The sequence below is a fragment of the Melospiza georgiana genome, chromosome 4 (genome assembly GCF_028018845.1).
Source record: "Melospiza georgiana isolate bMelGeo1 chromosome 4, bMelGeo1.pri, whole genome shotgun sequence".
Classification (NCBI taxonomy): domain Eukaryota; kingdom Metazoa; phylum Chordata; class Aves; order Passeriformes; family Passerellidae; genus Melospiza; species Melospiza georgiana.
Window position 1 is genome coordinate 35,073,032 of NC_080433.1, and position 12,981 is coordinate 35,086,012.

Genomic DNA, 12,981 nt, shown 5'->3' on the forward strand with positions numbered 1-12,981 from the left:
TGGATTTCTGGAGACCTTTATTGAATTTAGCGTAATACAATAAAAAGGATCTGAAATACCTGTGTATTTATCATACACTCTAGAGCTTACAAATCCGTATTTGAGAAATCACTTCATGTCAATCTATCCTTCATAAGGACTTGATTTAAATCAAAAGTAAAATGAAATAGTTCACTCTTAGTCAAGGCAATTTATGGCAGTCTGCTTTTTCATAAAATCCTGTGCAAATTGTATAAGGTGATCCTTTTTCATTGTCTCAATTGAGCCACAAATTAATTAATTCAAGATATTTCTGTGTAACTATGTGACATGTGTTTAGTTACACAGTTGGGGCAGTCAACATGAATTTTACATTTACATTCATTTTTTGAGGTTTCATAACTACAGGGTTTTTTCACATCAGTTAGAAGCAGCATCATACTAGCCAAAACAATAGAATATACAGTAAATGTGATGAAATCACCACATGTATTTTAAAATCCTGCTTAAGTGGTATGTTGCTTTTGCTATGGGGCTTGCAACAAGGATCTGGCATTATAAAAGAGATTGTAAACCAGCATGACCTTTGAAGCAGTGTTCTTCCTCTGTCCCAAACTTGAACCAAGTTTTAGAACAACTTCTTATGCCTGATGAATCTTGTTAGATCTTACTACCACATTCATTACATTGGCTTACATGAGACAAGAAAGTCAAAATATGCTCCCTTCTTAGTCTCGCCCTTAGTTATGGGTTAGAGTGCTCTCTGTATAATTTGGCTATCAAAATTTTTAGGTCAGCTGAAGAATTTTCTTTTTGCAAACTGTCATAGGACAAAATGACAGCTTGTGACAAATTCAGGCAACATGAGTAATTCTCCAGGTTTGCATCCAATAGCAGCATTATACCCCATAAGTATTTTTGCTGAACTTAAACAAAATTTTGTAGGGAATTTCATTGGACTTGACTGAGTTCAGCTCTGAATAATTTCAATATACTTCTTTTTCAGATGAATATACACATCCTACCTTCAGCACTCTCATGTTGGTAAAGAGACAGGAAATCTTTAGCATGTAAGATGACTTTGCACTCACAATTCCACTGCAGTACCAGGTGAATGAAACATCAGCCTTTTTTCCTGCCCAGAAGTCTCTACTTTGCTGGGTTGAAAGTTTCCCCAAGTCATGCTTTTATTAATAAAAACAAGATGTTAATCAGCTTACCCATGATCCAAATTTCACCAATCTTTGAAGGAAGAAAACAAAACATTTTACCCAAAAAGATCTTTTAAGTCATTGCTAGCTGAGCTGCTATTTGTCATTGTGTTTGCTGGTTGTGCAAAGTTCTGAGGGGAAAAGAAAGGATTACCCTGTATGCCAAAGCCTGGCTGTGCTAGCATGTTCATCTGAGGTCCCAAGGCTGTATTGCTCGCATTCGGGGACCCTGAAGGTGGCACAAACTGATTGACCCACTGGCTTGATTTCTGTTGAGCCAACTGCTTCATGCTAACTTTGGGTTTTTGAGGACCAAAAAGATTATCTAAAGCAGACATGTCTGGGGGTCTGTTTTGTTGCGTCAGTGGAGAGACTGCAGATGCAGCATTCATAGGACTGTAATTTGGCATATTGGCAGGTGGTACCATGTTCATCTTGGTTGCTCCTGTTGCACTTGGACCACTGAAGAAATTCTGAGTGGCAAGACCGGCTCCCATGGTGAATCCAGCAGTCTGAAACCCCATGTTTGTGTTTAGTCCATTTGTCATATTTCTCTTTGTGTTGTCAATGGGTGATGAAAATCCCATCCCAACACCCATAGAAGGAATGGAAGAGAAGCTGTTTGAAGATGCAACTTGAGCTTGGTTGATAGGACGGCTGGTCAAAGATGCCATATTATCTATCAAGGTATCTGTCAAGTCTTTTGTCTGCAAAATACATAAAATGCAGTTAAATGTTTTTCCTGTACAGACACTCTAGCAACAGTATTTTATTGTTTCCCCTGCAGACCCGGGGAAAATTAATTTTTCACAAATTAGAATTCATCGCACAGAATTGTGCACAAAATGTGCACAAATGCGCATGAAATACACAAGAGAAATTACAGTATTTGTGTTCTTTGCTACTTAAAACTAATTGTTATGCAATTTTAATTTGACATCTAAGACTCCACACAAAGCACTACTGTGACTGCTTAAATGCCCCATTCCTATCCCCAAATCTTATATATTTCCTTAAGAAACTCTTCAGAGAAAAACCTTTTTTAGTATGTCCTTTTTCCTTATCTAGTACTATGACCTTCCTATAATAATGACACCCTTGGAAACCCTAGCATTTTGAAAAGTGGAAATATTGCTAATTATGCAAATAGAAGGCACATGAAAATTCAATTTAGCTTTTCTCAGCTGTGCCGTTGAGTGACTCACAGGAGGAAAAATATGCTAAATGCATACAGCCCTTGAAAAAGCATCAGAGCTCCAATGGAAACAATGCAGTTGTTTGTTCTCTCTCACCTGCTTCACTGGAGGTGTCACTGTAGTTGCTTGGGGCTTAAGAGGTTGCTGGCTTTTCAGTTTCTGTGCCTGTTCTTGTTCTTTAGCTAACTTCTGCTTCTCTTCCAGAGTAAGTGAGGCCTTTAAAGGGAAAGTACGGGTAGTAAGTTGCAAAAAACGCTTATTCTGACATTCATATTTTTATTTCATCCTAGCACTGCTGTTTTAATAATCTGTGGTAAATCAATTATTTACACAAAAGAGAAAGGCAATAAGTGAAATCTACTATTATATTTACCATATTGCTAGAAAGTACTTCAAGCAAATAAATATAATATTAAGAGCAGCATAATGAGAAATTTGGCCAGATCTCAAATAAAAGACATATTTCAGCAAAGCCACTTTAGCTTTGTTTCCTTAATATTGGGCGTAAGAAAAAGTGTTCTTTACAGTTTTTGTTTTTATATGGTTACTAACTTGATCTAGAAATTCAGTGAAACCTAATATTGGCTGTGGAGTTGAAAAGGGAATTTCATTCTAAAACTGCTCAACAGTATTTTGAGGATTTTAACTCCACTTTTGCTAATACTACTGAAGGATGAAATAATTAAATCATTCCCCCTTACTTTAATGCAAGCATTCAGATAACTAGAAAAAAAATGATAAAACATAGATTCTGGGCAGCTATTTCTATAATTAGTACAAAAAGAATTTTACAATACTTAAAGCTTATGTTTACTGTATTACTGCTTATATTTTATATTATGCTACATTTTTCCTTTACTTTTTGTATTTAACCACATATTGACTGTTTTCACTTAACTTTGAAAGGTACAGTAAAAGTTAGTCTCTACTACTACTTAAAATTCTACACTTTATCTTCATTTCTCTTTGTCATTTTATCATAAGGATCCCTATTTTGCTTTTCCTACCTATATCCAGTGGTGAAGTTTCAGTTTCATTTAAATCTATAGTTAAGGAGAAAGAAAATGACCACAAATTTATAATCCTAATTGCTGCCTACTTCATTCAAACATAAATTCAAGGAAAGGCTTACATGTAAATTGAAGGATATGATCTGAACGTTTTTCATGGACCTTCTCATGTGACCATATAAAGCAGTTTTTCTACTAAAGCTTTAAATATTGTACCTATTTACACACTCTTTTTCTGAAACCCTATCAGCTTTGGATTAGACAGATGGAAAAAAAAGAATTAAAAAAAAAAAAAAAGCAGAGCACACCTTTCTCTGTATTGATGACATCTCATTCTCTTTACTATCAGATCCACTAGTGAGAAGGTCAGTTCCATTATTAAATACCTTGTCAATCTGTTTAAGTTCAAAGAAAAGAAATTTCATTATGTGAAAGAGTGCAATTTAAGGCTATGTAAATATCAACTAAGTGGTTTTAGATTTCAATGTTCTATGAGTAAGTTACATGTTGTTACTTACCTGATTGCCTGTACCACTAGATCTTGCCTCTTCAGCCCCACTCATTTGGTTGGCAATGTCCAAGGATCTACACAGTGCAGAGTATATTACAACAAGACAACTTTGCAATCACATCCATAGCATCAATCTAACAATGCAGATCATTCTTCTGCATTTAAATAATACCAAACAATTGCACTGAGAGCAACCACTTTTATATAATGCCTTCAGGAGACTGGCAAATGTTCCTTTGAGAAGTAGCAAACACCTCCTAATAATCTCCCATGGTCTTCATTTCTCCCTTTGAGGAGGGTGATCCAGACTTCAGGTATCCCAAATTATTTTGCCTTAGAAATCTCACCTCATATCAGGCTCCATAAAATAGCTCCAAGTACTTCAAAATATCCCAGCCTTCTAAAAGGCTGCAATGTTTATGTTTCTCTGATATGGTTTATTTCTCAGCAAGTACAGGAAAGCAGCTTAGCACACAGAAGTGGATCTTCTGCCAACTGTGCTTATTTGAGATAATTCTCAACTACTGAACTTAGAATTATCTGATTTTTTTATTGCTATGGCTAGTTCTCTAACATTTGCCAAAAAATGACTACTTCTCCAACACAAAACATTAACACTTACTTCTGTTGCTCTTGCATGACATGAAGTTGCTCAAGTTTTGTTTTATGCTCTGCTTCCAATCTATTGAGCATATCTCTTATAACACAAATAAAAGAATTGAACTGGAAAAGAAATACATAAGTAGTTTGGATTTTGCAGTGATGGAATTCAGATAGGTGTAACTTAGCAGGTAATACCTCATAAACCCATAATACACAATGTAAGATAGTGTAGACTTTTAAATAATTTATACTCCACCTTCATTCTCGTGCATTAGCAAATTACAAGCAGAGTGCATAGTGAAACACGGAAAAATACATGCCACTAAAAAAACTGAAATGGGCTAATGCAGACAAAACCTCTACATGAGTATTACCAGATTCATTTTCAAACAAACAAACCATCCTATTATTCCCTTTCCCAATATTTCATAGCATCACAGCATTTTATTTTAATACTTATTATGTTAGTAGCTAACTGCTTTTGCAGGGTATTTGGAAGGTGACAGTAATAATTTTGAAATTTTACACCAGATCAGTTAAATAGACTAAAAATAACAAGCTTCAAACACAGAAATACAGTAAAATTGGAAGGGTTTTTCTATTGCTTATTTTCACAATAGACACAGACATGCAGTAATGAATGAATTTATGACAACAGTTTAAATTTGTTCTCAGATAATTGTCAAGGAAAAGCATGCAAAACAGTTGTGCTCCTACCTGATTGAGATTAAGATTGTTCTCAATACTAAGAGGAATCAGATGGGGCAATACTTTTCCTGCAAGCTGTTCTTTGGTAATTCCCAACTTCTTGTGAGTAAATGTACATTTGTAAATACCTGACACAGAACATCAAAGTAGGAGAAATTGTTTAGTAAACAATGTGAACAAACTCGAAGCAGCACACTCATATATGTATTGATCTTCTGAGCAAGCACTGTGTTTGTGTGCAAGCAGGGACAAACGTGACCAAGAGATCTTAAAGGCTAAGTACTGATCCACAACAAACAAGAGGCTTTGCTACACTTCAGAACAATAACATGTCCAAAGACATACTTTGCAGCTATGAAACCTAATATTAGTGAATGTATTGTTCTGGCCAATTATCTGAGAATATGCAGCTCTGAATAGATGATGTGCAAGCAATTTGCCACAAACTGACACACTGCCACTTGAGAAAACAAGCTGCATCAACTAAGGACATGTTCTCTCCTGCTCACTACAAGTAGCTAGGATTAACTATCATCCTGGTCTCTGACGGTTTTTTTACAAAAACTGTTAATTAGAAGTTTTGGACTGTTACACATAGTATCAGAACTCATGCATAATCTTTATCTGTTTCAAATTCACTGGAAAAAAAATCCTGGCAGGCATGAGAGACCAAGTGTTAAGTTCTGTAGAGTTTCTGACAGGAAGAAACTGCTTAAATAGTCCAGGTTCTGGTGGCAAACACTGAACATACTAGCGTAAAAGACACAGCAGCTTTTCTCACTTTCTATGGTAGTAGAACAGAGCTGTCACCAAGACAAAGACAGTGAAGGACTGTATTATGATTCTGGAAGAAAGGAGAGCCTGCTGATTTCAGCCCATAATTTCCAAACCAGGATTCACTTACTCATTGTACCTGAGTAGAATTCAGAATTAACAGAACTAAAGTAAAAAATAGAGTCCCTTATTCTTAGATAGCAAGTAAAAATCAAAGCTGCAAGGGTTAAGGGAAACAGGCAGCTTTAGATCAGTACAGACAAGATGCCTTCTTGCTCTTTTGAGCAAATAAAATAGTGCTGCCATCACATATGAGTACAGTGTTTAATGAGGCAGTGCAGCTCAGCTGTTACAACTGGTCTACACAACTTTGGTGTCAGGAGGGGAAAGAGTCACTGTCTTCCACACTTGGCCAAGAGTCACAACTCTTCCTTGGCAGTGGCTCTGGTCATCTGGACTCCTTAAGCCCATTCAATTTGCTAAAATCACACACCCAGTGAAAGGCAAGCACCAAGTGGCAGTAGGAAAGCTCAAATGGGAGTGAGGTATCCCCTCCCAGCAGTACCAAACCATTTGGTTTTGTTAGTCATTTTGGGAGACCTCACCCAGACTGTGTTCCACTTCTGCCCACAGGCACAACTGTGTCCCTAAATATCCAACAAAATGAGTCTAACAAAACCTGCAGTAAGGAACAGCAGATTTGTACACCACCATTTACAGCATCTGCTATGCAAGAGAGGTAAAAGAAGGCAACAGTAACATGTCAAAAGCTCCAGCATCTGAAAGATGACAGTTCATATATTCTTCTGAAGTAAACAGCCCCTCTGACTCTGTGGAGCACCCAGTCCATGTAAGTGTCACAGCCCAAGAACTGCAGTGAGTACTCAGAACTGCACCGGGCCCTGAAGACTAAAAATATATGTACTAGTGCTCAAATGTCATACATAAGGTAACTGAACAGGGACATACTCAAGAACCAGAAAGGTTTTAATAGTCATTTTAGGGATACACTATGTAAACATGTTCAGTGGTAACACAGAAAACTCTCAGATTTACAATATCAAAGCACAAAAGAGAAAGCTGGAAGTACTAGTTACCTAAAATTCCCATGAGCACCGCAGGTTCCTTTGATGGAATTTGTTGTAGAAAAGGTAAAATATCATCAAGCACAAACCATTTATCCAAGTACTCCAAAATCTTGCCCAAACACACCAGTGAGTTTACCCGGACCTGTGAAGTACGATAAGAATTAAACAAAGTCTTTATTTATAGGAAAAAAACCAAAACAAATTTACAAAACTAGTAAGATAATCTTTGTACTGAAAAATTCAAGACAAGTTAAAAAACGCTTTTGTATCATGAAAGAAAAATGCTCGTTTTTATGCTCACAAAAACTTAGCTTTTCTGCATGACAAACATTGTCAATGTGTATTACTGTGGAACTCACTTCAGTCATTTTTAGACTATTACCCACACAGTAAATTGTTAACAACTTTAAAAATTGTTAGAGCAAAGAAATGATGCTTTTGCACTTTTAAGAAGTTTTTTTAAAAAAGTTCAGTAAGAAATCAGAACACAAGGATTGGCTTTTCTTTAAAGACACAACATGGTAAACCCAAAGTAATTAAAAGTTACAACATTTTCTGAACACTAGAGAACATTACTATGATACTCACAGCAAGAGAAGAAGTTTGCAAACATGCATTTTTAATTCTTGGAATTAATGAATTTTTCATTGATGGGTAATCTATTAAATTGGCAAACGTGGGAATTATGTTTAGGCAAAGCTCCTAAAAAAAACAAAACCACACAAGTTTAAAAAGAAACATGCATATTTATTATAAAATTAGTACTAATATTACTCAGTATCAGTTAGTCTGAAATGTCTTCTTAGGCTTTCCTCCTAAGGAAATATTTAAGGAAATCTTTTCAACTAAGCTACCCTTAATCTATCACACCTACTTAAAAATAGCTATAATAATAAAGCATCATGGCATGTTTACAGAATCTTCAAAAATGGATTTTAGAAAAAAGAGCATTCATAAATTCATAATATTTAAACAGCAAGAATACCTTGCATTTTCATGAGGCTCCTTTAGATAAAACCCAGCTATTACTACACCAAACTACCAATCTCTTACCAATCTCTCACCAATCTTACCAATCTCTTGATTTATCAATTTGATAAATCATATCAATACATTAACAATAATACCGCAGTAAAATGATAGACTAAATGATAAAAGATCATGTCAGGACTAACCATCCTTTAGCAACAGAAAAAAATAAACACATAATTTCAGTCCAATCTCAAAAAAAAGAGACAGTAATACTAAGTATATGTTGTAAGTAAATACGTCAGTAACCAAAGTACTGATGCAGAAAGAAACTCATGACAGATATATAGAAACAAAAACCTTTGCCCCTAATATTACAAAGCTTTGCAAAGGCAAAGTCACATCTGATTATCCAAAACCACCTTTCAGAAATATTTTGTTTTATTATCTCCCATTTCTGAACGTTTTTGGGTAACTGGAAGTTAATTGCAGTTGAATGATTAAAAAAAAAATCCCCAGAAGAACCTTAGAAAGGTAGAGAAAGCTAAGGAGAAAAAAAAATCATGGATATATTAAAAAATGTCACCAGAATGCAGATTAATATGACTTTACAGCACATCAGGTCTCCTGAGGTAACTGTCAGCACAGATGTTCTCACCAGCAGGAGCTCAGAATCAGCCACCTCTCACTGACTGGTACAGGCATGCATGCCTGCATGGTTTCTGCTGCACAGGCAGAGAAATATAAATGCATATCCTACTTCCTGCTATGGTGGCTAGTAGGAATCTAAGATAAGAGCATTAGAACAACAGTCAAGTGGTTACCTTCCTGGAAAACAAGGAAACTAAATTTTACTTTAATAGAAATAACTATTCTTTAATAAAGCATTCATCTCTTTCAACATTCGGGCATATTATACAGTTTTATCTTTTTTTTTTTAAGTAAACACTTTTTTACAAAACAAGTTTTTACAAAACTTTTTGTATGAGTATACAAAAAGTTGGCATGTCAGCTGAATGAGGAAAAAAGAAAGTTTTAAATAAAGGCTGCAACTACTATACCTGGATCTGAATTGAAGGTGCTTCCAAGGCTCTATAAACCATCGGTAGAACGCTGTTCTTTATTTCATCCGGTGGAGTTTTGGTTAGAAGCAAGTCCATTTTTTGCAGGAAGATTAACAATATCTATTCAAAGAAAGACAATTCAGAAGCCAAAAGTTTTAACTGCAAAGGATATATTTACAATTTAAAGTGTGTTGTATCATATCAAAAAAACTTGAGAAGTTTTCTTATAACTCAAGAAATATGATCACTTACCATGTTGCTTGCCTGAAGGCATGGAAGACAAAAAACACTTTGACATGTTATTGCATTTTAAAAGCAGCAAATACAAATCAAACAAAATATGCATGTTCTAGACTGATTCTTATAAGAAATAAGAAATTATAATAACTCAGTAAGGAGTTCTTGTTTCTACTTACAAGAACTTGTAAATACAAGAACTTGTTTCTCTTTATGGTCTTTTGTTAATATACATCCCTGGAAAATTTTTATACACACATCACTGTTACTGAAGCCAAACTTCCAAAAAACTGTAACTCAAATTCTGTCTTCAAAGCACTTGACCACAACTCCACATATATAAGCTGTATTTCATGTGTCTAAAATCAAAATAGGGACATAATAAAAACAATATTATGTCTACTAGATGGACAAATAAGCCTTTATTCTATTTAACATGGAAATTGTGTATCCTAAAATTAAAAAAAACCTCAAATAAAATATTCACATTGCATTAAAAACTAGAATAGCACATATGCATCTTGCTTAAGATTAGCCATCTAAAGGTTAAACAGTATTCTAAATCACTCAGCCAGCTCAGTCTCAAATACAGAGCACTGTGTAACTCGTAAGATTAATATTACAACTTGGACAGGTGCTAGAGGGGACACTGAGCATCCATTGATAGCAGAACTCCTTTCAGAAAATAGGTTAAACTATTTGGATAAACTGATGGATAAATTATGTTTAAAAGTATCACATTTATAACAAAAAGCCAAGTATTTTATAGGAACACTTACATTTTTGTCTAAAAATACATGGTAATCAATGCTTCTATGTCAAATAAACAGAAGCATTGAAGTGTAGAAACAGAAATGTAGCAAGACCCCATTGCAAATTTTCTCCTTTTATTTATTCCACCTTCTCTTTACAGAGAAGAAAAATAGATTTTTATAGTGCAGCTAATATGTGTTTTCTTGTTGGAAATGTATAATTTCCCAAATTGCAGACACACACATAAAAAATCATTCATTTGTTCCATGAACATTGATTCTGATGTAATCAGGGTGAAATGGATGAGACCAGTTTTAAAGCTAAATTTTATGGTTTTCTTCAATACATAATCTTTGTCCTAAACTTGAGTTTTTAAGCCTTACGTGTTCTCTTAACACCTGCTCTTCTCTAACAACCCTAACCATGTAATGTGGAATTACAGTTTCTATGTTTAAGCTTCTAGGATTCTATTTGATACTTTTTATCTATTTAGGTAAAAATTAAGAAGGTACTGATTCACACACACCATTTAATTAGCAATTAACAGCAGCTGCACTCTAAGTAACAATGCATCATTCATTAATGCAGGACCCAGTACTTGTCAGGGACCACTTCTGAGCAGTGAATTAGAAAATGAATTTACAGCACATCCTATGCTGCCTATGGAATCCAGTAGATACAAACTAAGGGTTTGTCTGGGAAGCTATGTCAAAGTAAGCCAAGATGTTAACATACAGCACACATTACTCCACACTAACAACAAGAATAAGTTCATCTATATATTCCATTTTCATATTATGAATTCCCTTACAAAAAGACATTGTGAACACTACCTGACCTTCTTCATATTGAATTAGAGCAGCTTTCCTATGATGCATTCATTTCCTAATTTGAATATCCTACTAAAGTCAAGCAACAGGCCCCTCATACAAATCTGTAACATCTTGAAAGAGTGTTTGGAAGAAACACTGGCATCTTCCCTGAATGCCCTTCTCCAGGAGTTAGAAGCACACAGAAACCAGACATTTCTGCCTTGTACAAAGATAGATTTCCAGGTGTGACAATCCTCTGGCATTCTGAACCTCTGTAATTTTCTCCAGAATTCCTGATATATTAACTTTGAAAACATGACATAGATTACTTCAACTTTGCCATACTAAAAAGACCATAGAAATAATAGTTGAATAAGCCATGCAGTACTTTGCATTAAAAATACCAGCATAAGAATAGTGTCTAGATAGTCACAGAAAAGCTTTGCAAAGACCTATCTTTATGAGTTGACTCCAAGTTTGTATTTTGCTTCCTTCATGTCTCAAAATACAAACCAGCTTTTGGGTCCATTATGCTCCAGATGTAACTTTGCTACAAACATTTGCAGCAAGGATTATGTCACAAATCTAATGCTAAAGGCAACAGAACACAGATTTACCTTTTAGGATAACACAGCACAAATGAGATGTTCACTGGCTTTTGGTTAGTTAAACATTGACTTTTTTCAAGACAAAAGAACTAACATAAAGCTTCAGAGTACAAAGTATAAACAGCATTAAGTCGTACAAATTTCCTGAGGTATTCTCAGACAGCTGCCTCCTTCCCTGCCTCCACAGTGTAATGACACTTCTCTGGTCCGGTTTTCTGAAACCCAGAAATCAAAGGTCTGCTATGTTTACCTTGCCCTTTCAGTACTCTGCAGATAAATAATGGCACACAGGAGTGAGCTAGAAGGAATGCATAACTGTCTCTCATCTGTGGAGGCACAATGCCCTACTTTATGACAGATTTCTCAGGAATCATCAGGGTGATGACAAAAGGATGCAAATTTTTGCTCCTTTACAGTAACGACTATGTCTTAATGTTATACATTTAATCAGCACAGAAAACAGCATATTTTACTTACCCATTACATTTGCCAAACAAAAATGAAATTAATTTCAAAAATTTTTGCACAGTCCTCAAACAAATGCTACTGTTAAAGAGCACTTCTTAGAGAGTGTCAATGCTACAATTTTTCCACCCCATGATCCCAACGTCAGCAAACTGGATAGAAGAAAAACCCAACTCAAAAATCCCCAGGTTCATCTACTGGTAGAATATATGCAAACTGCACCGTACAATCCTGCTCAGATTGCCAAGATATGTGTTAACATGCATAGAAATATATCTCCTACAATCAACCAAAACCAAGTGGTAAATGAAATCTTTTTTGCAAATCTCATCTCATCTATAAATGCAATATACCCTCAGAACTCATATAAACAAGCAAAGGTAGAGGCTTTGAGAATATCCTGGAAAAATCTATTTTGAATGAATCAAGACAACTACAGAGCAGACTGGGCAATGCATGTGAAGCTGGAAAAGGGAAATAGAACAATTAGTCATTTTTTCAGGGAAAACAAAAACAAATGCAAAAATTGTAATATGAATAATATTAACATACCTGGATTGGTTCTTGCTGCTTAAAAACAGGACCAAGATCAGGTAGAATGAGTTTGATATATTCTTCTTTGGTGCACTCCTCAGCAATTAAGAGAACATTAGGCAAGACAAAGGGTACCATATCCGGATTCACAAATTCAGAAGTCAAGCAAGGCAAAATTCGCTGAATTATAACACGCTAAAAGGAAAAAATCCCCAAGTATGAATCATGTACTGCACTGCAGTAAGTTACCATTGTGCCAGTTCAGCAGCTTTTGTATTAGCCTGGTATTTACAAAAACGTAGAGAGATAATTTTTAGTTCTGATCACTTATTGGCAGAGTACACTGTAGTTAATTTACACTGTGCTACTCTGTTTAATTTTCTGTTTGCACTCAAAATTAACAAGTGTGAAGATCAACAAAAAGCAATTAATGGTACAGGAAATATGACTTTGAGCCAC

At 35.2% G+C, this 12,981-nt stretch overlaps 1 protein-coding gene across 2 annotated transcripts in view; it reads right to left on the bottom strand.

The window, feature by feature from the left end:
* SCYL2 (SCY1 like pseudokinase 2) overlaps positions 1-12,981 on the bottom strand; it is a 30,428-nt gene continuing 17,447 nt past the window's right edge. The window contains exons 9-19 of one of the 2 annotated variants that reach the window (XM_058022503.1): positions 12,541-12,717; positions 9,366-9,377; positions 9,111-9,233; positions 7,669-7,782; positions 7,090-7,222; positions 5,228-5,346; positions 4,530-4,630; positions 3,915-3,981; positions 3,705-3,791; positions 2,483-2,602; positions 1-1,897 (exon numbers count right to left, since the gene is read on the bottom strand). In XM_058022503.1, coding sequence (XP_057878486.1) covers positions 1,247-1,897; positions 2,483-2,602; positions 3,705-3,791; positions 3,915-3,981; positions 4,530-4,630; positions 5,228-5,346; positions 7,090-7,222; positions 7,669-7,782; positions 9,111-9,233; positions 9,366-9,377; positions 12,541-12,717 — 1,704 coding nt within the window. In that variant the 3' untranslated portion in view covers positions 1-1,246. The remainder of the gene's footprint in view (positions 1,898-2,482; positions 2,603-3,704; positions 3,792-3,914; positions 3,982-4,529; positions 4,631-5,227; positions 5,347-7,089; positions 7,223-7,668; positions 7,783-9,110; positions 9,234-9,365; positions 9,378-12,540; positions 12,718-12,981) is intronic. The other variant, XM_058022504.1, reaches the window with a different exon arrangement.